Here is a 27,946-nt window from a genome sequence, read left to right as displayed (position 1 = left end):
GTTAGCTCAATGAGCTATATGTTGTTAGGAATTACCAAAACTACCCAGGGATAGTTGCACTTTCAATCTCCCCCTTTTTGGTAATTGATGACAACATATAGATCAAAGCTTCGACAAATGATAATAAGAGTGAAAAATATTGTCGCTTTGAGAAGTATGTGAAAATCAAGAGCTCCCCCTAAATTTGTGCATATCTTGAGAATTGCTTTGAACTGCAAATGCACAATGAGTTAGGATCATGGGTTACTCTTCCATGTCACATACATCTTGGTGGAGCGCTCAAAATGATAAGAATTAAATACATGCACTCATCACCAAGCAAAATGAATGATCATATGAAATATAACGGATAATGTCATCCAAAAAGCATTAAGGTAGCATATGATCAAAAACATATGATCATCCAAGTATCACACACAAGCAGAAAGTATCTCAAACAAGCAAATAAAGTTCAACCACCAAAGCAAGAGAGAATAAAAAGCAACGCTCTCTCTCGAAGCCTATGATCTATACATTTTCCTCCCCCTTTGGCAACAAGTTACCAAAAAGTTCATAGAAAATGCATAGCACTAAAACGTCTCTCAAGCTTGGTCTTCAGGTGGTGGTGTCCGGATAACTCCAAGAATGAAGGCTTCAGTCGAAGTAGATGGTGCTGCTGGAGTAGATGCTGGAGCTGGTGGCACTGAAGCTGTAGCTAGTGCAGATGAGGTGGCTCTAGTGTCTGGTACTGGTATTGCAGTTGACCTCTGAGCTCTAGGCACTCTGGCAAATGCCTCAATTGTTGTCTTGCCCTTCCTCTCCTGCATGTCATCCTGAAGTTGCTCCACAACAGACTGGATCTCAGTTACCTTCACATCCATGTCATAGAACTTCTGCTCCATGATTCTTTCCAAGGTCTCCTGGTTTCGAGTCAGGGTGGCCAGTCCTTTCTCAATCCTTAGAGTGGATGCAATCAAGTAGCCAAGCTGATCTGGCTTGCTCCTCAGAAGATACTGAGATGCCTCATCCATGGTTGGCATCTTTGCAGCCTTTTCAGATTTTGCTTTCTCCCTCTTTGCTTGTGCTTGGACTGAAGATGGTTCATTGTCATCCATCACCATAGTGTTATCCTCAAATTCTGGGTAGATGTCCAAGTTTTTCTTGTCCAACAAGTATGTGCCAGTGCCCATCTTTGAGTTAATCAACTCCTGGATCCGTGGGGCATACCCACAGCTTCTCTTTTGTTCTGCAGCAGTCCTCTTGATAGTTTCAACAATGAGACTCATGACCTTGAACTTCTGTGGCACATCAAATATATGTAGCAGATTGATGGAGTGACCTCTGATCATCTTGTGATCACCTGACTTTGGCAAAAGTGTATGCCTGAGGATCCAATTGATAGTGGGCATACCTGACAGAAGGTAATGTACTGATCCAAACTCATGTGTGTCAAGAGCAGCATCTAGGATCTCTCTGTACATATGTGCCATGGTGTTTTTATCCTTCTTCTTTGTGGCATAGACATCCAAGTCATCTTCTTGCACTTCTGGGGCATTGATCAACTCAGCCCATTTTGCAACTGTAGACTGGTATTTAGTGCCTTCAGACATCCAAACAATTTTTCCATCTGGGTAAAAGTGAGCTGTGGAGTAGAACTGCATGATAAGCTCATCATTCCACTTAGTGAACTTTTGAGCCACAAACTCATCAACTCCACAAGCCTTGAAATTGTCGTACACACTAGGATAGTGTGCCTCATTCTCCTTCATGTACTTCCAGTCGACCCACCTCATGTCACACACTATAGGTTTCTTGTCCAGCAGCACTGTCTCATAGAAATCTTGCTGTTCCTTGGTATGGAACCTATAATCCACAGCAGTTCTTCTTCTTGTAGCATATGGGTCTGTCTCTCTCCATTTCCTCAGTCCTGAGTCTTTCCTGAGCTTCATGTTTTCAGCCACAGGATGAGCATCATTGTGGTCTGGAATTTTTGGCTTCAATTTTCTCAGAACATGCTCTTCATCTTCTTCTTCTTCAGCAACAGTCTCAGGCACTGGGGCCTTGTTCTTCTCAGCAGCAGATATGTTTCTAGTATTCCTCTTTGGTGCAATCTTGGGCTTGGAGGCAGCTTTGGGTGCTTCTTTGGGCTTTGAAGATCCAGCCCCTGTCCTGATAGCATCACCCATAAGCTTCTGGGCCTTAGGTGCTGGTGCAGCAACCTCTTCTTCTTCTTCTTCCATCATGGAAGGCTTTCCAATAACCCTGGCCATGGTCTTCTTGACCCTTTCCTTCCTTTTCTTCCCTTCAGCAGCATCCTCTTTGGGTTGAGATTCCAAATATGCTTGAGAGGAGGCTCTAGCTTTAGACATAGGTTGTCTTCCTGGTGGCCTTTTGGTTTTCAGACCTGGCTTGGTGGTTGCAGCTGAGCCATATTCCTTTTTTAGCACCTTCTTCTTTGATGTGGCATCATTCTCATCTGCCACATAGTCTTCATCCTCAGACTCTGAAGTTTTCTTCTTCCTTGTTCTGGTGGCAGCTTTGGGCAAGTTGCTGGGAGTGCTCCTGCTTCCATCATCTGAGCTGCTAGAGGGACTAGTGTCCTCACTAATGTGAATCTGCTCCTCTGACTTGTTCTGACTGTCACTCTGATCAGACATGATGCAAACACTGACAGCTGACCCTGTGAATAGATTATAGATGAGGTAGAGTGGATAAGCATCACAAAATACAAAGATTTTTGCAAAAGAATGAATCAAAAATTTAGTTTTAGTTTTCCATAGAAAGCATTTTGGATCAACCAATTTGTAAAATCGGTGATACCGAAGCAGTTGTTGGAACCTAAACTAGTGAACTCGGTCAGACCGGGTCACAGTTCGGTGGCACCGAGACTGCTAGGGTTTCACAAAGTCCTGAACTCGGTCACACCAATTTTCAATTCTCGGTCAGACTGAGAATCTCATGTGCAATGGCCTGAGCCAAATCGGTGGTACCGAGTTCCACAACTCGGATGGTCCGAGATGGTTTCGGCGGAAACCTAACCCTAAATTTTCAATTCAACTCTAATCTACGGAGTGTTTTGACTGGATAAGATCGTTTCAATCGTGGCAAGATTCATGGCGAACACAATGTGCTAGGAATCAGATTAAGGATAGCACAGTGATCAAGTTCATACCCTACTTTGGCGTTGAACTCGCTACGGAGGCAACAGCGGGGATGATTTCCGTTGACGGCGGCGGAGACCAGCGGCAAGAGGCAACTGGCAACGAGGAGGATGATCCGGAGACCCTGGAGGCAGAGCGGGCTAAGCGCGGGCGAAAAGACTTCGGAGAAATTTCCAAAATTTTGCCCGTGGATATATATAACCCGACCCTGTCGGTGTGACCGAGTGGAACAACTCGGTGGCACCAAGATTCATAACTGCAAGCAGTTACTGAAACTCGATGTGACCGAAAGGTTCAAATCGGTTGCACCGAGATTGAAAACCTAGATCGACTTAGTGATCTTGGTATGACCGAAATGGGTGAATCGGTCAGACCGAGATGCACAAAGAAGTTTTGGAAGTTTAAGTCTATGACGAATCGGGGACTCCGAGTGCTCCTCGCACAGAGTGGTTCGAATCTGACTTGATCAAATTTTATGATGTAGCATGAATAGAGTTTGAGATGAGAAAAGCATAGATAGCTAGAGAAGGTTCTTAGGCATTCTTGTCCATCCACTTGGCAAAAGAAAAGAAGGCCAATCAATCAAAACAACAATAAGTGGATGTCCTCGAATGAGTAAAATATGCAATGAACATGCTCACACAATAAAATGGCAATTGAAATATGTGGCAAAGCATGCACAACCAATTCTAGCATCTATCAGGCAACTGGCGATGACTAGGTCATCTCTATATGAGTATATTGACTTAGGAGTCAAATGAGAACATTTGATCATAGGTCATAGTCATCGTTTAAGCACAAGTGGGGTTACCACTTTTACATAAAGCATTATTGTGTTCACACCATTAGAGTTGCTTTAGCTCAATTCTTAGAGTAAAGCTCCCCCTAGATGTGAGATCCCCCCTAAGAGGGATGAACTAACCTTGGGTTTTGTCGATGATGACTTCATGTAGTTGTTGAAGATGTGGATGCTCAATCTTGCTGTAGATCATTTGGAGCTATCCATTGGAGTGAGTTGCACTTTCAATACCTACACGGGTTAGTCCCATAAGGAACAAACAAGGATATCCATAGACATAGAGTGATGCACACACAAGATGATGTCTATGAAAGCTTTAGGTTACCTTGTCCCTTGTCTTACCAACAAGAGGTTTTGTGACTCCTTGAACTAGTGCAAGATGTGGAAGTTGATTGCACTTGTTCTTGCCAAAATGATAAGAGTGAAGTATGTTGGCGGAGTCACCCTCAAGAACTCTCTAGTTCTTCTTCTTCGGGATCCACACCATCTTGATGGGAATCCTCGGAGTTGTAGTTGTACTTGAAGAAGTGGAACTTGATGTAGTCTTGGGAACCCACTTGACCAAGGCCTTAGGAGCTTCTTCAAATGCATCAATTTCCTCTTGAAGCTTATCCTTGCCTTTTTGCTTGTGGTCTTGTGGTGGAAGATCATCTTGAGCTTGTGTCCCTTTGAAAGAAGTAGGATCATACTTCCCTTGTTGAGGAACAAACTTCGTCTTGGGGTATTGATCTTCTTCCCACTCAACTCCATTGGCATTGAACTTTCGTTCAAAACCAACACCTTGGTTCTTCCGGTGCCTTCCTTGCTTGCATACAATTTCCTCGAATTGCTTACTCCCGGCAAGGCTCTTGTAGACACCTTTCTCTATAATTCCCTTCAATAAGCTATTTTCTTGCTCAAGTGTAACTTGGCTAAGAGAATCATTAGTGGAATCAAGAGAACTACTATAAGCAACAATATTGGATTTAGCATGATTATTGTTACTACTAGAGGAAGAATATTTCTTGTTCTTGTTACTAGACTTGACTTGAGGCATGTAAGTGGATAAGAGTAAACGCTTGGCAATGTAAGAAGAACTTTTCTTGTGAAGATCATCATTGATTGCCTTTAAGAACTCATGCTCTTGCTCAAGGTTGAGCTTTTCAAAACGTAATTTCTCATGAGTCCTTAAAAGTTCTCGATGATCTCCTAAGATAGTTTCATGAGCTAACTTAAGAGTGCTTAGTTCTTTAGTTAGAGACTCAATCTTCTCCTTATCATTGTCATTCGTTTTATCTTGATTAGCATGATTAATTGACGTTTCATCATAGTATTCATCACTAGAGTTGTCAACAAGTAAATCATCATCACCTACAAGTCATCTTCATCACTATTGAAATCAACATACTCGGGGTGTGATACATTTGGGGCTTTAGCCATGAAGCATGTTCCAACTCCTTCATTTGGTGAGTCAAATATGTCGTAGGAGTTGGTTGTCACAAGTGCTAGACCGGCAACACCTTCATCTTGAGTATATTCGGAGTCGGAGTGATAGCTTCTCTCGGAGTGGTTGTCGGAGTCGGAACCGGATACCCATTCACCAACATGAGCTTGATGTCTTCGTTTTGTATAGCTCCTTGATGACTTGTAATTTCTTTCCGAATCCTTGCTTCTCTGTGAGGGTCTTCGTTCATAACGATCATCTCTACTCCTTCTTTCTCTAGGTGGTGTTTCTTCTCTTCTACTTCTTCTCTTGGGAGAGTCCTCTCTTTTCTTGTAGGGGGCTGTACACTCATTGGAATAGTGTCCGGGCCTTCCACAATTGTAGCAGTTTCACTCTCGACTAGAGGATCTTTTGTCATTGTAGGACCTTGACTTGGAGCTTCTCTCTTTGCTTCTACTCTTGTAGAACTTGTTGAAGTTCTTCACCATTAAGCTCAATTCTTCATTGAAGGTTTGTTTCTCACTTGATGAAGTGAGGGCTTCACATGAGGCTTTGTAAGCACCACTTGATTTGTTGTGAAGTTCCTCTTTATCCTTGAGTGACATCTCATGAGCAACAATTCTTCCAATGCCTTCCGTTGGCTTGAGATCTTTGTAATTGGGCATCATTTGGATCAATGTGCACACGGTATCATATTTTCCATCCAAGGCTCTTAGGATCTTCTTGATGATGAATCTGTCGGTCATCTCTTCACTTCCTAAGCCGGCAATCTCATTTGTGATAAGAGCAAGCCTAGAGTACATTTCAGCGACGCCTTCACCATCCTTCATTTTGAACTTGTCAAGTTGACTTTGAAGCACATCCAATTTGGATTCCTTGACGGAGTCGGTACCTTCGTGCATATCAATCAAAGTATCCCAAATTTCCTTTGCATTCTCAAGACGGCTGATTTTGTTGAATTCTTCGGGGCACAATCCGTTGAAGAGGATATCACAAGCTTGAGCATTGTATTGCAGCATCTTCAACTCTTCCGTGGTAGCTTCACGGTTTGGTTCTTTCCCATCAAAGAATTCACCTTGCAAGCCAATACACACAATAGCCCAAATGGCGGGGTTATGTCCAAGAATATGCATTTTCATCTTATGCTTCCAACTAGCAAAATTAGTACCATCAAAGTAAGGACCTCTACGGTGGTAACTTCCCTCGCTAGACGCCATACTCTCCTAGGTTGTGAAACCAAGGCTATGACCACCAAAAGCTATGGAAATCAAAGCAAATGGAGACCAAAGCTCTGATACCACTTGTAGGATCGAAAGTATGTCTAGAGAGGGTGATTAGACTACTTGACCAAAAAAAATCTAGCCTTTTCCCAATTTTAGTTCTTGGCATATTTTAGTTATCTTAGCACAATTCAAGCAATCTTACACTACTAGGAAAAGGGCTATAGATGATATGGCCACTAATGGCGCACCAAACATGTGGTGCGCCATTACTATATACTAATGGCGCACTGTGTGTTGGTGCGCCATTAGTAGTATATTACTAATGGCGCACCTGGTTCGTGGTTCGCCATTAGTAGTTTTGAAAAAAAAATAAAAAAAATTGTTACTAATGGCGCACCGTGGTATAGTGCGCCATTACTAGTTGACATAGTAATAGCGCACCACACCCACCGTGCGCCATTAGTAGTTTTGAAAAAAAAATTGTTAGTAATGCTGAGCCCCTCCTCCCCTCGCCCCGTCGCCCCCCTTCCCTCGCCGCCCCCTTGCCCCACCTCCCCTCGCCCTGTCGCCGCCGCCGCCACCCGCCACCGCCCCCTGGCCCCACAGCCCCTCGCCCCGTCGCCCCCACCACCCTCCACTGCCCCGACGCCGCTGCCCCGACCCCTGCCGGACTCCACCCCCGTCGCCCCCGCGCCTCCACCCCCGTCGCCCCCGCGCCCCCACCCCCACCCCCGCCGCCCCGACCCCCGCCGGACTCCTCAGCGTCTTCGCCTTCCTCCTCGCCGTCGGCGCCGAGCAGCGACACAGCACCGTACGCCCCCCCCCCCCCCCCGACCCTCCTCCTCCCCTTGCCCCCCGCCTGCGCCGGGGCTGACGGCCCCTTCTCTGTCTCGCAGGGCAAGGTCTCTGGCGCATCTATGACACCGACGCCTCCACCGTCTACGGTGTCTGCGCCTTCTTCCACCTCCGGCCACCGCGGCCTCACCGTCAATCCGCTTCACCTCGTCAACCCCGGCCCCGCACGATCTCGCCATCGTCTTCCTCTCGGTGAGCTACACCGGTTCCCCTTCCCCACCTCCCCCTTCGATATCGTCGTCGTAGACTATCGCACCACCGCGCCCCAGCTCCTGGTTGCCGCCCCCCATGGCCGTGCTCCCCTCGGCCCCTGGCCGCGCCCTGGCCCCGCCCAGGCGCGCTCACCGCACCGCGACCGCGCCTCCACTATGCTCGGGCCGCGCCTCCACTATGTATTTTGTCCAGCCATTGTTTTTTAGTGCAAATTTCTCGTGTATGTGTGTGTGATCGATTCTATTATGTTTAACCTTGTGTCTTGTGTGATCGATTCTATTCTGCATAAGTGGATGGAGCATCTGTAGATGCAGGTGCTTGGTTAGCGTAAATTGCAGGGTGCAAGAGGAGGGAGTTAGTACTGATTATGGTAGGATTATGGTAGGATGAGTGTCGTAAAACTTAAACATGCTGCCAATCTCGTGGGTTCCTTTGTAACTTGAGATCGTTCCTTGTTGGAAAAATGCAGTTTCCGTAAGACATAGATCTCTCCTTCGTAGCGGCCTTACAAATGTGTGTAAATCTAACCGGTGGAATGCATAACACGTAGCTAAGCAGCCTGAAAGCAGACGCAGTGCAGCAAGTATCACTGGTAATTTTTTCTCTTTCTTGGAAAGGTGCACACCAGGATCTCTTGGCATTAGTTAGGGATGATAACCCATTCATGAGTTGGGTGACCTGGCTGTCTGGCTTAAGTTGGAGGCTGCAACGGAAGAGTTCATTCAGAAAAAAATACAGGCTTTAAAGATGTTTGTGAGTTTCTAGTTCCAAGATATCAAGAGGAAGACAAGTCTTCTAGAATTGTAAAATCTAGTGATGTGATTAAATATGACATTGCTGATGAACCTAGTGACACCGAAATAGCTGATGTGTCTAACGGTAATTAGTCTCTGAATTTTGACAGTGCAGACTACTTCTTTTCATACCTATGCAGCTTTATCTCGCCTCATAATTTGTGTTTATTTGCTTTACTGATGCTATTTGTAAAATTGTAATTGTGCTTACGGATAATGCCCCTTGATTTTGCTTTCTGCCTAGACTAACTCTGTCTACAACCTCTTGCATGTATTTTTCCCCGATGTTTATCTTAACTGGTTTTTGTCCCTTGCCTAAGAAAAACCATCTATAATTGCAACTTTGTCTCGGGTATACAATGCAAACTTCTAGACCATAAGCTAGATACACTATTCAGCAAAAAAAATTGTCGCACTGATGTCCCATTCTGAAGTCTCAGTCCATGTATACTGACCGAGCCATCATACTGCTAGCTAGTTTTTTCTTTTCTTTAGATGAATGTTTTTATACTGCTAGCTAGTTGCCTACTTTGCATTTTTTGACGACTAGTGGTACTAATAAATTCAACTAGAGCCATCATATGTCCACAAGTGCATTGGTGTAGTTGATTATCTTCTGCTCAAAATTTATGCTGCTATAATGTTGTATGATAATGTTGTAAGGGTACTAATTGGTCTCTTCTGCTGCTTATCAGAGATGGGGGGAAGCAGCCACCACCGCTCTGCCTCACCGGAGTACGAGTTGGATGCTTTCGAGTTCTTCAGTATCATACTTTCTTCTTCAGTATCAGCCACGAGGCAGGTATATAAAACAAGAGATCTCCCCTTCACCCATCTCATTATGATAACTCTGTTGTTTGCTACATCACTCCTTGTCCCAAATTGCAGAGGCTGCCTGACACTTTTATGAAGATGTTGGGTGAAGATCCGCCAGATAATGTGAAGCTCCGACAGGCCGGCAGCGGGGTTCGCAGGCTGTGGGACGTGGAGTTGGTGATCGAGGAGGGCCACATGTACCTGTGTCGTGGCTGGGAGAAGTTCTACTATGCCTACGACCTGCGGACCGGGTACTTTCTTCTCTTCAGGTACGACGATTACGCCACAATGCTCATCGTGAAGGTTTTCAACGCGACTATGTGTCGCATGCGCTACGCTGACGACGAAGATGCCAGTGCGTTCTGCCTCTTCTTATTCCTCTACATTTGGCTTTGTCTCACATCGATTGTTAACGGTCATTGTTGCATTTGGACAGGCAATGGGAGCAGTAGCACCGACACTAGCTACAGCCAAAGCATCAGCGATTATGGCTGTAGCAAAAGCAACAGCGATTCTGGCTTTAGCAAAAGCAGCAGCGATTCTGACAACAAGAAGGATGATCCGGACTGGAGTGGGGGAGAAGAGGAGCAGAGTGGGGATGAGGAGCTGCAAGATGACGATGGGCATCAGGCTGAGGATGACCTAGCACTGGTGGTGGCTGACCAAGGGCAAGAGATGGTGGTGGCTGACCATGGGCAAGAGATGGTGGTGGCTGACCATGGGCAAGAGATGGTGGTGGCTGAGGATGACCTAGTGATGGTCGTGCCCGTCCTGCCTGAAGGTGGCCTCGCGATGGTGGTGGTGCCTGACAATGACCACGCACCGGTGGTGGCGCCGGTGATCCCATAGCTGGGCGACATGACTACGACAATTGTGGTAGAAGACTACATCCCACAGCTGCCTCCACTGCCTCGCTGCTCTTGGCGCATCAGGCTGAGGAAGGAGAAGGAGAAGAACAATGAGAACTGAACTATGTCAGGTATGTCAGATCTCCAAAATGATATATATATATATATATATATATATATACTTAGTTACCTATGTTATCTCTAATATGCTTAGTTTCCTATAGGTTAGCTCCAAAATAACTTATGTTAGCACAAAATGATCAAGTTTACATAATAAGCTTATAGTCTTCTTCTTATTCTTCTTCTTTTCCAAAATGACATAGGTTAGCTTCATTTTACCTAAGTTGGCTCTAATATGCTAACTTAGAGCTTATATGCTTAGTTTCCTATAGGTTAGCTCCAAAATAACTTATGTTAGCACAAAATGATCAAGTTTACATAATAAGCTTATAGTCTTCTTCTTATTCTTCTTATTCTTCTTCTTATTCTTCTTCTACTATTCTTCTAGTGTTCATATTCTTCTAGGATTCTTCTAGTCTTGTTCTTCTTCTTCTCTTCTTCTTCTTCTTCTAACTTCTTGTTTATCATTTTGCAGATTTGATTTAATTCACGGAAGCTTGCATGGATGGAGTGCTTCTTTTCCATTTGTGTTTTTATTTTGTATCAATGTGAAACTTTTGTGAATTGATGGATAACGGTGTTGGATGAACAATGTGAATCTTTTGTAATATGTAACGATGGAACTATGTGTTGGCTATGTAGTATATATGATGAAACTTGTGTGTTGGATATGATTGTTATATGGATGCTTGTTGTATATATATGTGTGCGTGTGTGTGTTGGATATCTCATATGTGAAATAGTGACCTGAGATTAAGAAAAAACAAAAAAAAATAAAAATTGTTACTAATGGCGCACTTCCATGTGGTGCGCCATTAGTATGCCAAATACTAATGGCGCACCTGTGGGATACTAATGGCGCACCTGTGGTGCGCCATTAGTATACCAGATACTAATGGCGCACCTATGGTGCGCCATTACTAAAATATACTAGTGGCGTGGTACTAGTGGCGCACCAGTAGTGCGCCATTAGTAGGCAAAACTGATGCGCCACTAGTAGCCCTTTTCCTAGTAGTGTTAACACAATTCAAGCAAGCATGCAAAGAGTATATGAACAGCGGAAAGTAAAGCATGCAACTTGCAAGAATGTAAAGGGAAGGGTTTGGAGGATTCAAACGCAATTGGAGACACGGATGTTTTTGTCGTGGTTCCGATAGGTGGTGCTATCGTACATCCACGTTGATGGAGACTTCAACCCACGGAGGGTAACGGTTGCGCGAGTCCACGGAGGGCTCCATCCACGAAGGGTCCACGAAGAAGCAACCTTGTCTATTCCATCATGGCCATCGCCCACGAAGGACTTGCCTCACTAGTGGTAGATCTTCACGAAGTAGGCGATCTCCATGCCCTTACAAACTCCTTGGTTCAACTCCACAATCTTGTTGGAGGCTCCCAAGTGACACCTAGCCAATCTATGAGACACCACTCTCCAAGAAGTAACAAATGGTGTGTTGATGATGAACTCCTTGCTCTTGTGCTTCAAATGATAGTCTTCCCAACACTCAACTCTCTCTCACAGGATTTGGATTTGGTGGAAAGAAGATTTGAGTGGAAAGCAACTTGGGGAAGGCTAGAGATCAAGATTCATATGGTGGGAATGGAATATCTTGGCCTCAACACAAGTGTAGGTGGTTCTCTCTCAGAAAATGTAGGTTGGAAGTGTAGGTTCGTTCTGATGGCTCTCTCCACGAATGAAGAGTGGGTGGAGGGGTATATATAGCCTCCACACAAAATCTAACCGTTACACACAATTTGCCAAACTCGGTGGGACCGAATAGTTAAACTCGGTCGGACCGATTCAGCAAACCTAGTGACCGTTAGGATTTTTGGTGGGACTGAGATGCAACTCGGTAGGACCGATATGGTTAGGGTTAGGGCATAACGTGATCTCGGTGAGACCGATTACACAAACTCGGTGGGACCGATTTTGGTAATAAGCTAACCAGAGAGTTGGTCAGGTAAACTCGGTGGGACCGATTCGCTCATCTCGGTGAGACCGAAATGTTATAAAAGGGAAACAGAGAGTTTACATTGCAATCTCGGTGGGACCGATCGCTCATCTCGGTAAGACCGAAACGTTACGAAGGGAAACAGAAAGATTACAATCTCATCTCGGTGAGACCGAGATCCCTATCGGTAAAACCGATTTGCCTAGGGTTTGTGGCAGTGGCTATGACATTTGAAACTCGGTGGCGCCGGATAGAAAGAATCGATGGGGCCGAGTTTGACTTTTGATTTAGGTCATATGTGGATGTGGGAAAGATAGTTGAGGGCTTTGGAGCATATCACTAAGCACTTTGAGCAAGCAAGCCATTAAGCAACACCTCATCCCTCCTTAATAGTATTGGCTTTTCCTATAGACTCAATGTAATCTTGGATCACTAAAATATAAAATGTAGAGTCTTGAGCTTCAAGCTTGAGCCAAACTTTTTGTCTTTAGTATTTTGAGAGATCCACTTTCCTCATCCATGCCATGCCATTCATTAAGTTTTTCCTGAAATATTAATCTGGGAATAATGTTAGCTCAATGAGCTATATGTTGTTAGGAATTATCAAAATCACCCAGGGATAGTTGCACTTTCAGTGCCGCTACTCCGTCACGCGGGGTTTGTGCGACAATCCTGGACTGGACAACAATCGCTTCTCCCTCACGCTTAGACATGACTACAAATATTATACAGTAATTAGTTTAACATTTTGTGCACATATTTCTTTCTTAAGCATGTCTTAAGGTTTTCCTTTTAAATTGTAATTTTTGTTTTTTCAATTTGGACTAGTGCGTCCCCTGCTTTGCAAAGAATGATGTTCTAGATAAGTATATTGTCTGCGACATGGACAAGCATACTAAGATTCTTGCTTACTTCAAAACGAAATATGGTTTCCGTTTCAAAGCTACAATCTTTAATCACATAGACCACACGTATTTTGGTTGTTCTAGTTGTTGAGGATTGGCCAAAGCTTGCAAATTTGAGCCTGGTATGGATATAACCTTTGATGTTGGCAACTTTCCTAACAATAATCAAGACAAATGGATGGATTTGTACATGATTTGAATACTTCCTCTGCGTATGTTTATTAAAGAAACTTGTTAAATAGCCTTTAGGTCACTCAAAATTAGCTGTTATTCACCCCTGACTTGTCTCGCTTATTTCAAATTGGACAACTTACTTTCTAGCTCCAAAAAAAAACATGAAAGATAGTAAACAAGACCTATTACACTGGCACAATGCTTACATGGCAGGAGGCAGAGATCTTTCATCATATAGTAAAAGGATCAAAAGAATCTGAAATGTTTTTACAACACACATGTCTAAATGTTCTACTCCTGTGCAAAATTTCATGATGAAATAAGCAATACTTTTTTTTTGAGGAAACAAAAGCAATACTATGAAAAACGTCATTTCTGAAGCATTTTGGGTTACCTGTTTTGGGTTTTTACCTGAAGTGCCACAAATGTGATTTCTCCAGAAGAATTTATATGTAGGATAGAACACCAAAGAATGTTTGTCAACAAAAAACAGATTTTTTTTTTGTTTTGTGCTATTTTTTGAACCTGGGCGCAGAATGACAGGCAACGAAGCTACATATCTGCAGAGAGCTCGTCCCAGAATGTAGCACCTCTCTTTACACGCCTGATACAGTGTTATGCACTGTAGAGTTGTTATCCAAATTCCAGGCGTTTACAACAGAAAAGTTAAACTAACTGTTCTGTTCTTATGTTCGTCCTTGTCATCTGTAATTATTTTGCTCCTAATGCTACCTATTCAACCAACACCACTAACTTAATTACAAAGCAAGCAGTTCCCGACAGGTTCTGTTGAAGCTGTATCCTAAGGCTAAGGAGATATATACACTACTGAGCGCATTGACAGACAACCCAGTCCCGAGTCAACCGCGAGGGGCGGCCAGTTGCTGCTTCTTGACCCGATCTCCAGGCTTCACCATGCTGAGGAAACATAGATGTCACAATAAATATCAATTTGCTAGAACTCGAACGAGAGAAACTACAGGCAATTTTCAGATCTGATATCGTTCGGGGTTATAAATATCCATTGTGATCCTTGTGCAACAGCAAAATCTACAAGGGTCTCCAAGCTTATTTTGCGGCTCACCGTGTCCTGCGCAAATCAGATACCGCCAATAAGAAGGTTTGGTTTTTCATTAACAGGATGGTTGTAGAAAGCATCGTGTTTGCTCACCATGAATATATCAAACTCATCCATGGCCCTAAAAGGTGCTTCTATCATCCCATGAAGAGCTAAAGCGAAGCAAAGTGTCGAAAAAGATCGCTCTCCCCCTGGACCAAGACGCATAGCAAAAGTTGTAGTTGTCGAAAACATGTGTATGAAATACTAGCAAAAAATGATACCTAAAGAAACACGACTTGGTGATGGCATTCTGAGCAATAAATGAAATGTGAAAAATACTATCTTGCAAGTTACAACCGTGGCAAACTATACAGGTAACTGACAGCCCTCTAGTGTCTCTGACGGTATCATGAGATGCATCTTGAGGCATCGTTAGCTACATTAAACACCATACACAACTGTTACATGAAGCACAAATCCTCCAAACGCTATGTACACATCAAAATGGCAAAGTTATGAAGGATACACACCTCAATAGATAAAGCTTTACTCTGGTAATCTACGTTGATAAATCCACTGATACCTTTCTTTCCCAGGTGCTCATTGAACCTTCAAAACAATAAAAGTGGACGACCTATCAGGACTAACCGTTTCAACTGACGGATAAGAGAAATCAAAGCCAGCAGAAAAACAGATGAAAAACATCCAAGAAAGGAACTTGTAATTACAGCCATGTCAGTTGTCGCTTCAAAAGGCCAGCATTTCTCTGGAATTTCTTCCACCGCAAGTCCAATGCTTTTTCACACAACTGCACAGCAAAGTACTTCGGTCAAAACCAGATCCAGTAGAGTGCAATGAACATATCAAAGTCAAAGTAGCCAACATATGTAGGAAAACATGAAGTAATGAACTTACACTAATGTTTGCCCTAAAACTTGCAGACAGCTGTTGCTTACTTAAGATTTTCTGCTCCTTTTTGTCATGCAATGCCCTCAGATCATTATTACTGTTATTATTCACAAAGGATAAAAACTCATGGGCATCAACTTTTTCCTGCCACTACGACCAAGTTGGTTCCAAACCTTCTGTTTTCTTGATCAAATCTCTGTTCCAGTCTATTTAACTTGGCACTTAATTGTTCGGGGGTGGATCCAGCAACATTATTCGGAGCTTCCATATCGCTCTCAGGGCAAATAGTCGAAGCCTTGTTGAAATTATCCTACAGAATATAAGGTCATCACCCACATGTGAGTCAGGTAACACAGAAGACCTGATACGTCCAGGTGTTAAAAATGTCAAAGAAATTAACGGAACACACATGCTGGATGTATTAAGTTGACAGTACGTCCAGCATTACTCTAATTGCAGTACATAAATGCTAAGATGAAGTTGCTGCTTTTAAGTTCAGCCACTATTCAAGGTATGACTTTTTCCAAAAATATACCCAAAAAACATGACATTTTACAAAAACCTGTCGAAGCTGCTGAAGTTCTGCATACTCTGCTTCAGCCATTTTAATATCAGGTAAAACTTTGGTTGTCATGAGACCTTCATAGTGAGTCTTCTCCTGGTTCACATATATTCAATGGAAGAAACTACCATCAGTACGTACATGCCACAAACACTTGATTGATCACAATTTTCTAATTTCTTCCCGATAGGAATAGCAACAGCTTGGTTGACCAAGCTGTTGATGGTGATAGTTTGTGTCTAGAAGAGGCAACGTTTAACAAAAAACCCATAGAAAAAGTGGTGTCGGTAAAGAGCTAGTGTCATATTCTAACGAAACAAAAGTGTGATGGTTATCCACTTTTTCTACAATATAATACATATTTTCCATTTGAAACAAAGTTAAATAAAAAGCATAATGGAAATATCACATGTGGTACTAAGGTGGGGAGGGTCACAGACCATAGGAGCCATACAGCTGCAAGACAAAATGGATGCCAGCTTTAATCGAGCAAAAGGGGGTCATTTACAATACAGTATTTACATAGGGTAAGAAAGGAAAGGGGAAGACGTGTTGCTCATTGATGCTTTCATGAAACCGACAGATTAAACAAATGCTTTCCAGTACATCTCACGTATACTCAAAATATCAAAGACCATAGAAACCCAAATCAAGAGCGAACTGTATAGCATTTACTCCCTCCGTTCCAAAATAAGTGCCGTGGTATTTTGAACTAAAACCACGACACTTATTTTGGAACAGAGGGAGTATAGAGTTATGACTTCAAGATAAGGAGAAGCACCTGCTCAGCTGCATCTAGGTTACGCTTAATAAGTTCTACTTCATCATTTGCGCTAATACGATCCCCTGTCTCCTCATTCAGAGAATCTGGAACAAAAAAATCATTGCTAGAATCCGCAGAGAATAGTAATTACAGCTAAGGAGGCAGCCACAGGCAGCAGAACAGTAACTTTCAGGAAATTAATTTGATATTCTGGCACTAGGTAATCTCTAGGCTAAAAAACAGGTTTATCCATAGGTCTCTTTTTGTCAAACCAGCAGGAGAGGTGCCCGTCATTATATTATTAAGAAGAGAAAAACACAAAATATAATAAACCCAAAAGGGCCTTAACACTCACACGGAACACACACACACCCAAACTCAAAAGACACCAGAAAAGATTACAAGCGCGCCAGCACAAATCAAACAAACAACCACCAGAACAAACAAAGATCAAGGCCAAAGAGACTCAAACTCAAAGGAGCCAACAGAACACTGAAGAGTAGATTCCTCTCTGATCTCTTGAACATGCTGGCTGAACCTAGAATTTCTACCCCTAAAAACATATCCAGTGTGGTCTTTCCAAGGAAAACAAGCTACTCCGTGACCAAGGAGTGAATCCCTTTTGCCGATGAGTTTTAACTAACAGCATCGCCTCAAACCACCAATTTTGGAATTAAAAATGATTTCAGTCTACAAACGCCACCTGGACCAGACTCTGTAAGATCTCCACCCAAACTTGTTTAGCAAAGGCACGTGACCATCACATGTGTAATGGTCTCAACCACCTAAACACAAAGAGGGCAGCTTGTAGGATCTGTAGGTTTCAGCAGAAAGAATAGAAAACTAGTGCTTGTGTGTGTGTGTGGGGGTGGGGGGGGGGGGGGGGGGGGGCGGTGACGGCAATGTTTCTAAATACTATATCGTAAATGAAAGAAACCTGTGATAAATTTGGAATGCAAAAAGGTAACTTGAGAAACAAGCTCCAAATAGAAACTGCTCTAAGTTGTACATAATAGCCATGTAATATCCCAGTCGTATAAGAGGTTTTCTGCATATTTTATCGTGCATGTACGGGGCTATGGACTCACCGGAATAACACAATAAAATAAAAAATGAGCGGGTGTTTTATCTTCATCAGAGGACAGATATTGCCTAACAAATCGAACATACTAGCTTTATAACTAAGATATATTGAATCCTTTACAGACTTGTTGCCTTGCCTACTTCAAAGACGCTAACGCCAATTCCTCTATCATTATTTATTACCTTCTTGCATTTTGCCGTACATTATATATACAAATCTAACATGAAAAAGAGCATAATTCTGATGTAAAATGCTACAATGTGGCAAGCATGGTTAGTTATCTCAAGATCGAAATGCAAAAACTCGAATGCTAAACAACTTAACAGTGTAATGCCAGTAAATTATCATACCCATAAAGGTCTTGCAAGCTTCTCTTCTATTGTTCACTTCTCGTGAAGCTGCTGCTAACTTTACATTAATATTGTTAAGTAATAGTTCGCTCTCCTCAATGGTATTCTTCTCTTTCTGCAGAAAATAATAAGTTTTTTCTTAGATAACAAAGATCATTATAGCTAGTGCAGTGAAATGAGATAGATGGTTCCTCGAGAAAGGAAAAAGGGAGCAAACCTTTATGTCATCCTCAAGTTCAGTGTTATCCGCAGCAGCATGTCTATTATTAGCTCTCTTCGCGTCATCAAGTTCCAGTCTTTTAATCTCTAAACGATCCTCCTCAGGTTCTCGTTTTCTCTGCGGAGCAACATGGCAAGTTACAAGATAATTGATATGCATTACACATCAATAAGAAATTTACCTTTGAATTTGCTATTTTCTGTTCAAGGTCACGTCGATCTTTAACTAACTTGCTTCTCTGACCGTTCTTTTCCAAGATTGTTCTTCGCAGACCGTCAGCTTCATTGTTAAGTTCAGCTATTCTTTTTCCCAGTGAACTGCACAAACGATTAGGTCCTCCCTTCTTGCTTGGAGGAGGATTAATAGTCTGAACATGGCGTCTAGAAAATCTACAAGAAAAATACAATGGCAGCAGAATCATCAAAGAATGAACAGATCACAGCATGCTCATTTCCTAAGCGAAAGAAGTTACTTCATTCGTCCGTGTTTAAAAGGCCTATGAGCCAAAACACTGAACCAAGGAGGAATTAATCCAGTGTTAGTTACGGAAAGAATATAATTCTGCATCCTCCGCTGGCCGCTTGCACCAATGAGAGAGGGAGGTCCACTTAATTCGGACATGCATTGGCTAATTCTGCATGCAGCCTCACCCCTAGCTTTTGCATGCATCACATTTTCTCTCGGTAATTAGTTCCACCAATCAGCGAAAAAAATAACAATTGAATCCAGTGAAGAAGTCGGATTTTAATTATGCCCCGCTTAAAAATCAGGACGCAGCTTCATGGCCCTCTAACCTTTTAAACCCAGACAGAGGGCGTATCTAGCAATTTGCATGATGTTTTATTTCCCAAAAGTTCATGAACACAGAATTCGTCAGTAAACTGTAAAACTGCCGTGAGAGTTGAAACGCACGAGACATAACGAAAAAGGCTCACGCTCCGCTTTATAGAGAAAGCAACGACCAACATACAACTTGACACTACCACACACGCACCCAAGGCAAGATACAAGGGTGTTTACAAACAGCTACACTACCCAAAAACACCAACCAAGCTACAGGAAGCCGCTTGAAGTCCCCGGAGCCCTCAATCGTGAACGAGTCACTGCGAAGAGATGAAGCCATGTATGTCGAACCACACGCTGCATCGTGGTACCTTCAGGAAGGACACAACACCGGAACACCGCCACCGCCTGATCGAGGGATCAAGGTCTCCCCGGAGCAATGAGGAGGACGAAGAGGAACCGCGACAACGCTTTCAAGTAGACAGCACCCATAGGCGCCGCTACCGTCGTCCTGGCAAAGACAGAGAGGGTTTTCACCCTGGCAAGCCCTCTTCGCCTCCGAGACGAAGTACATCAAGACACGCTTGGAGGATGATTTGAAGGACCACCTGGCGACAAATCAATCCCTCAACAGTGGACAACAACTGGGAAAGGTCCAGTCCTTCAAGGCATCCCGCACAAACACCCCTGGACGGCCACTGCCGAAAGACCACAAGAAGCACCATCCACCACTGCCACACCCGCCATGATGGGAGCCCGGAGGCCCCAGATCTGGCCCGCCAGCACGGCGGTCAACGCTTCATCCCTGCCACACGCCTGGTCCTCCATTGCCAACCGCCCGCCAAGGATCTGGTGCACGGCGGCGGAGATGCGGAGCTGCAAGCCGGGTTTGGAGGGCCTGGTGGTGCAGGGCGGATGCGTGGCCAGGGTGGCGGCATCAGCTTCGGCGGGATCTGCCCGGTGGGCGGCGCGGCCTGCGGCGGCTCAATTCGTGGCGGGCCTGCCGGCCGGTGTGCGGCTCTGGAGACGGTGCCTGGCGGTGAGGCGCCCGAGCGTCACGACAGTGGTGCGGGTCAGGGTGCTGGCACCTCTGGAGGCTTTCTTCGGTGGAAGGGTGCGGTTGATCCGGGGGCCCGAGCCGGTGGACAGGTGGCTTCCTCTCCCTCGTGTGGATCTGACCGGAGGCCATGCTAGGGTGTCAGGGGTGACGCAGGGGAGGTTGTTGGAGAGACGGGTAGACCAACTACCTGTCACTGCAACAGGGGTGCGCCGGTCCGGACGAGCTCCGCTCCCCCCTCCACTCTTCCAGACCTTGTGCCACCTGGCTGCAGATCGGTGTTCGGGGTGGGACGACCACCGGCGCTCCGATGGTGCTTGGGTTCTGCTTGTCGGCTCAAATCCCATACCTTTGATGGTCTCTGAATTGTCTGGATGCAGGGCGGCGGCCCTAGTGGCGGGAGTTGCGGGCTCGTGGCGCTGACAGGCTCGTTGCCATGGCCGCATGGGCGTCATGGGGGCGGGCCTTCCACGATCGAGGTGAAAACCTCGTCTGGTTCAGACCAAACCGATGGCGGCGGCGTCCATGCGTCTCCATATCGGTAGCCCTGGGTCCTTCGCATTACTCCGGGTGAAAACCTCGATTCAATGGATCGGGCGGTGGCAGCTCTCCGGTGTCGTTTCTTTCCTGGAAGCACCGCATTAGAGTTCCTGGGTCGTCGAGTTTCGGCTTCGTCTCCTCGCGGTGACTCGTTCACGGTGGAGAGCTTCGTTCATGGTGGAGAGCTCCTTAGTTCCTTAGCTATGCTCTTATGTCTACTAGTTGTTTGCTTTGGGGTTTTGGAGTAGTGTTGCTCATCGCCGGCCTCCTAGTATCTGTCTTGGGTGTGTGTGTGATGTCGGGTTATTTGCATTCTGTATGTCTGATCGTTGCTTTTTAAAGCGGGGCAAAAGCCTTTTTCAGTATATCATGGAACTAAGGGTTAGTTCAGCTTACCAGAGAGGATACGGCTAAAAAAGAAGAGGCACAAACAATGAGGTCCTAAGGGGGATGCCCCACCATCCAATTTCTCTTTCCTCGTTCCTTTTTCTTTGTCTTGTTAAGCTACAATCGTAAGCTGGATGCCTAGCCGGCCAACCTCTCTCTTTGTTAATTTTCCTTTTTCTTCCTGTTACTGCTACAATCTTTTGTGGTCATTTTGCTTGCTGTGACAGACATTGATTCCTATATTGCTTATGACATGACCATGATCTACCAATTTGGGAACCCCATTCCCGGTTTGTGAATTAGAGATGTATAAACTCCAAATACCTCTACGTTTAGGAAACCGTGAATCATGAATAACAAATCATGGACACGCGGATTGTGAATCAGGGAACTGTGGTTAGTTCGCCCTCCAAATGACCTCGTGTGCCATCAAACCAACTGGGTAACTCCAGAAACTGATCTCAAGACACTAGTCGGCCCCACGAAATTGCAAGATGGTTTTTTCTTGAAAAGGGGAGTACCCCTGCTAAGATTGCAAGATGGTAAGTCATCAAATCTAAATTGATAAGGGGAATCTGCAATTACATGAACATGTGGCGGCACATGGAGATAAAAATGACTATTAGGATTCTAAAATTACTTCTAGCAAGGATAATTTATGGTAAACTGCTTGATATAACAAGTAAATGGCTGGAATATGACCAAACTAATATGAGCATCACCGTCGAGACTTACATTTTGTCCCCATTAGAAGTATACACTTCCTTTATGTTGCGCATCCTATCATCAAATGCAACAGATCTTCCCACTTCATAATCTTTAACCAGGACTTGACTTTCAACATGACCCTGAAATAAAGGAGCTTTAGCAAATGTTGCTCCAATAATAATATGTCAAACTGAAGGTTCTGAAGAAAACAATAATATGTCAAACTAAAGGTTCTGAAGAAAAAAACAGTGTGATGCTTATCAATATCTCATAATAAAAAATTATTTCATAATAGATGTCCAGTTTATATGGATTCTTAGTTTAAAAATAATTATCCACTCAGGGAAGAGTTCAGTTGTTGGCTTGTTGCAACTTTCCCATCCTCAACCCACATATTCAATGATGCCGAAGATATCAAATGGTTGAAATATGACATAAATAGGGGTAAGCGCAGTCCAATTCCATTATATAATACTCAAATGTTGTGCCTCCTGGTATTTAGCATATGATAAATGGACCAATTTTCTGAAACAAACAGAGTAGTTGTTTGAGATTATATAATGCAGTACCTGATCCATCAATACATTCAGCAGTGTGATTTTCTGACTGAATAACTGATAGTACTGTAGGGTGCTCTGTTGTAGGAAGTGAACCATCAGGAATGATCAATCTATAGAAGGTCACAGAATTAGAATTCATCAAAAAGTAAAAGAATATTGAATAAGATACAGGGCCTTTAATCTCACCGTGGCATAGTAAAATCATACACAATAATTCGAAGGTTATCGTAATACACTTCACTTGCACATTCTCGCAAAACATGTAAATCCTTAGAACACGAGACAATAAATGCATCCAGAAGCCTCCAACATGCGCGATCAACTGCCACAGACCAGGACTCACTAGCAAGTTGCTGCACGGCAACAAGCATTATTAACCTCTGGAAGTAGTAATACAGCTATTACCTACATTAAATGAAAGAACCAGCTATAGTTTACACCAATACTGTGCATCATAAAGTAAGTGCAGTACCCAAACTTCGACCAGGACTGCAAGCATAATTACTGCAACTTAGTGGCAACCGCAAATGAGTCATCCCTGGTAAGATCATTTAAATCTTACATTTCTATTTCTACAGGATAACATAAAACAAATTGATTTTGCATTCATGCTATTTGATGCAACGAGAAGAAATATTATTACAGTTACTCCAATGAATCAATAGAATTGCTTAATTTTCTAAAGGGGTCAATGAACTGATTGGGTCAAGAACTCAGGATGCAAAGACTAGTCAACATTGAGGCTGTTAGAGAGAGCTACTTACTGTAATGAGTTTCTTACCTTTTTGTATTTCGGATTCCTAGTTTATCTCCTACCATAAGGCCCTAGATCCTTGGCAATAGATTAAGTTGCTATTCTTCTAACATTGTATCAATACCGATTAGGTTTAGATCTTTTTTTCCGTTGTACCAAAAGAAAACAAGATTGTCCTAAAGATTAGGGAAACCTTCTGTCCTTATTGTGCAATGCACAAATGACCAGAAGGCCCAAGACTTATCCATATTCTAATATGAAGCACTTGGGAGATATACACAGACTTTTGTACTTTACACAGTCAACACGAGGGAAATACCCTTTGGTTCCTGGGTGTATATATACACCTCACATGAGAAAAATAATAATAAATAAAATAAAACTGAAAAAAGTTTAGAAGTATTTTTAGAATAAACTTGACTTTCTTTTGCACTAGTATGTAAATTTTCACGAATAAAAAACCAATGATAACTTCAGGGGGAAACAAAATTTATTGTTATTATAGGTCACTATTCACACTATTTTGGTCAAAAAATTTGTTTTTTCTTTCTAAAAGAAGCCAACTAGGGTTTTACTTTTTGTGGAAAAAAATTACAAGAAAAATGGAAGATCAAGTTTATTTCAAAAATATTTTCTATTCTTTTGACTCTTTATTTAATTACTAAATATTTTTCTTCAATATAGACCAAAATTTCCCCTCCATCAACACAAGCTCTAGAGATGCTAGGAAGAATAGAAGGAAGAGCAATATCGATGCCCGGTCACAGTAATATAGTAGGGTTGGTGAAAACTGCAATGTCGAGGCTATCTGTAAGGCGCTGACCACTCGCCTGCAAAAGCAAATCAGAGCAATCATCAAGGTCAACCGAACTGGCTTCATCGCCGGCCAGAGCATCTCAGAGAATTTCTGGAGCCGGTCCAGTGCTGCTTCAAGCACAAAGTGTCGACGATTGTGCTGAAGTTAGACTTCGCCAAGGTTGTTTGCTCCATCCATTGGGGAGTGTGCGCGCTATCCTTGGCACCCGCGGCATTCTGGACCTGATGCACATGATCTTCCACTCTTCCGGTTCGACCGTCCTCCTCAACAATATTCCCTAGTGATGGATGGATGGATGTGCTGCAACGGTTGATCCAACATGGTGTCGTACTGGTTCATCCCCTCCGGTGCTGCAATACGCCGATGATACATCAATCATCATGTGTGCTGATGTGCATGCGTTCGCTTGGCTCAAGGTCATCCTCGACATGTCCATTGCTGCAACCGATCTCATCATCAACTTCCACAAAAGCACCATGGTTCTCATGCATGTCGGCGATGAGCTTGTTGCGGCGCTGCAATCCTGCTTGGGTAGCGCGGTTGAGGGGTTCCCCCAAATATACCTGGGGCTCCCCCTCTCATGTGAGAAACTCGCCTTCGCCGCCTTTGTTGCGTTGATCAAAGCCGACAAGTACATGTTGGGATGGTGCGTTCAGCTGCTCAATGCTGGAGGGAGGCTGATCCTGCTCAACGCGGTCTTGGATGCCTCACTAACATATGCCATGGTTGCTTAGGAGCTCTCTCTGTCCATCATCCAGGCCCTCAGCATGTTGCATTGGGCCGGCCTCCGACAAAGCCTTGGAGCCTAGTACCTCGTGGCTTGGACTCAGATGTGCAGTCCTAAGCGTCCAGGACCTAACGACGCAGAACAAGTTCCTGCTTGTCAAGCTCCTGCATCGGCTACACTTACGCGACATTGGACGGGATGCCGGTCTGTGATGCTTACTGTCGCGCGGCTTCCTGGGAGCCACTAAGGTGCTCTCATCAAGCTCATGCCGCTCTACAAGGTCATCTCTTTTGTTGCAGTCGGCAATGGTGAACTCACCTCCTTCTGGCTTGAGAACTGGCTGCCCTCAGACCCCTTTGTAGCTTTGTGCCCGCCCTGTTCTCAGCATGTGATGAGCGTCGTGGTCTCGATGTTTGCAGCCTTGCTGGAGGTGTGCGGTCCCAACTCATCCCCCGCCTCATCGCCGATGGGGCTCGTCAGCTTGATGCCTTGCTGGTGCCTCTGTACGAGTTTCAGTCGTCCACTTTGACTGACGTTCGGGGTGCTTCATCGTTGTACGTACCTCCCCTGTACGTGGGTTCCATGCCACCTAGCTCCACCACCACTGCTCTTTTGGTGAGGTGGTTGCCCCCTTCCACGACTTTGTATGGTGGAGCCAAGCCCCTCCCAGGTTCGTTTCTTGAGTTGGCTACTGGTTCAGGGCCTGGTCAACACCTAGAGTGTGTTGCTCTGGAAAAGCATCACATCCGCTGTCGAGGCCGGTAGTACACCCTGTAAGGCGCCCTGCAGGGCTGCAAATCACCTAGTCTTCTGGTGCACCTTCGCCTAGTGCTTCTGGGAGTTTGTTGGTGCGTCAACACCTTACGATGCCTTGGTACGATCTCTGCAGGACGCATGTCCCCCTCCCATTATTCCTAAGCGATTGGTATCAACCTTCGTTCTCCTTTACTGGTGGTGGCTATGGAAGCACCACAATGGGATGCTCTTCAACAGTGACACCTCCTCTCTCACACGCCTCTCGCGCTTGTGCCACGAGGAGGCCGTCGTTTGCCCCAGGGGTGATGTGGACGCCTGGCTTGACTGTTTACCGGTTCGAGCCAGCTGACTCCCCCTCCGGCTCTCTCCTAAATCTCTACCCCCACCCCTACCCGAGTTTGTGCCCTTCCGCATACGAATAAATGAAAATGATTCAGGTATGGTTTTACCCCCCCCCCCCCCCCCCCTCCGATGACCTTTAAAAAAAAAGAACTTTGTAAGAACCAATGCAGCTGCACTAAGGGAACTCAACATCACAACATTGACCTGTAGCTAGGAACACTAGTTAGGCTGCCACCTATTAAGCCGTGGATAAATAAACAGATAAAAGATGAGAAAACTAAAGGGACATGCTATAAATAATAAAACAATACAGTATAATAATATAAGCAATGTGGATTAATGAAGTTTACTGCTGAATACAGCAGATCAGAACATGTGTTAAGTGATATATCAAATTATCATTTGCATCAAGTTACTTCACATGGTATTGTTAGTACATATTCAAGACAAGAATCATGATAATTGGTATTTTCATACCAGATGAGCCCCTATCGGACCAATAGGTGGGCGTTTGAATCTTTTGTGGTTTTTCTCTATTGATTCCAAGAGTTTCAGAACTCTTCGTCCCCCAAATGCCGTTACCTAAGATGAAGCATTAATTGTATATAAAAAAATATTTTAGAGAGCAGTTGCCAGTTGCTACTAAAATCAATTACATCCTGAGAAGCAGGGTTATGATCATTAAGAAAAGGGCATCTACTGCTTACTGGTCACTGTAAAGAGAGAATATACCTTATTACTTTGCTGTAGTTGAAGGTCTCCAATGTCAGATTTTACTTGTTTTATCCTTCTATCATTTTCAGCTATCTGTGAAATAAAAGTTAATGGCATAAATGATACATGACCCACATGTTTCAGTGCAGAAAAAAGGTGGCCAACTTCACAAGAAAGTACAGAAGACTTGTGAATTCAAATAGTGTGGATAATTATAAGTGATGCTTTTTAGATAAATGTTGGGCGAACACTTCTTCAAAGGTACCTAATACTGTGCCAAAGATTATTCTGAGCTTGAAATCATGCGAGGAGAACGTATTTAAACAGGCAATCGAACTTAGACCCAGATGTATTTTGCCCCTAACTATGCAGTTCCAGCCTCACTTAAAATATCTTTTTGAACAAGTAGAGCTATGATAGCAGTTCTTAAAGTTCAACAGAAGGAAGAAATGTGATAAACAGACAGGGTTAATAGAGTGTCAACTATGAGCAAGGGGCATAGCATGTACATGGTTTTCTATCATAAATTGTGTGTCATGTGTCATGTGCAAACCTATTTGGAAATTGAAATAAAATCTATTCAGCATTGACATGTGCATGAAAATGTTTATTTAAGCCTAATTATTACTGTGCATGATCACATTCTGCCTCTCTTTTTTCCACATTATAAGCATTAATAGGGAACAGAAAGAAATAAAAACATATGGGAACCAGCAAAAAAGATAGATATTATCTGAGAATAACATTATCCAGAACACATATTCTCTAAGAATAACATTATACATAATTACATTATCTGAAACATATATACCCACATTCATACATCAATAGAGGGAATGGGTGCCACTAAGTAACTATACAATACAAAAGATAATATAATTACAGTAAATAATAGATATGGAAACAATTCCTCCAGTTAAAAATAAGTTACTGCTGATTAACTATTTTCCAAACTGGCAGAACAATATCATGATGAACATTTAGGCCATAGGAAAATGGCACAAGTAGATTCCTCAAGAAATACTTCTAATATAAAACTAAAAATACAATTCACATTTATGGGTTAGGGAACTTTCTTTATCAATGTTTATGGCTCAAAATGTGGCTTATTTGCGATTGGAGTGGATGGAGTAACATTATCACTTTTACTGTGTTTAGAGTTTAAAGTTCATTATGCAGGAAAGCGGTATTTCTGGTAGCACATTGAGTTTAAGATACCTCTTTTGATATTTCATTGGTAGATTTTTGGATGCCTGATAATTCTTCTGTGAATTCTTTTTCATCCTCTCTTAACCTGAATGGCACACAAGGTGGCATCAAACAACCAAGAAGTTTTACTTGGATGTGATTAAGCAAAGTAAGAAGTACAATTGAATGACCTTGTAACATTTGAATGAAGATAATCAATCTGTTGTTGTATGTTCTTCACATCTTTCTCCATTTGAGAATCCTCAGCCTACAGATGGATAAAGACATGATTCAGACAGAATAGCTAAATCAAACATGCAAAGCCAAGGAAATACAGAAAAAATCAAGAGGCATTCTATCAAGCAAATGTCTTTTGGAACAACCGATATCAAGGTTCACCGATTAT

The 27,946-nt window shown here is 43.5% G+C and overlaps 1 protein-coding gene and 1 pseudogene across 1 annotated transcript; one reads left to right on the top strand and one right to left on the bottom strand.

Annotated features, from left to right (window-relative positions):
* The first annotated feature begins 9,353 nt into the window (after window positions 1–9,353).
* LOC147963642 (uncharacterized) lies at window positions 9,354–10,112 on the top strand. Its single transcript, XM_087527896.1, has 2 exons — window positions 9,354–9,618; window positions 9,700–10,112. The coding sequence occupies exons 1-2, from the start codon at window positions 9,354–9,356 to the stop codon at window positions 10,110–10,112; spliced, it is 678 nt and encodes a 225-aa protein (XP_087384022.1).
* Window positions 10,113–14,119: 4,007 nt separating this feature from the next.
* Window positions 14,120–27,946, bottom strand: part of LOC125514854 (structural maintenance of chromosomes protein 6B-like) — a 33,317-nt pseudogene continuing 19,490 nt past the window's right edge.

The sequence above is a fragment of the Triticum urartu genome, chromosome 6A (genome assembly GCF_056163025.1).
Source record: "Triticum urartu cultivar PI428250 chromosome 6A, HENAU_Tu73, whole genome shotgun sequence".
In the NCBI taxonomy this organism is placed as follows: Eukaryota; Viridiplantae; Streptophyta; class Magnoliopsida; order Poales; family Poaceae; genus Triticum; species Triticum urartu.
This window is presented reverse-complemented; position numbering and strand designations above follow the sequence as displayed.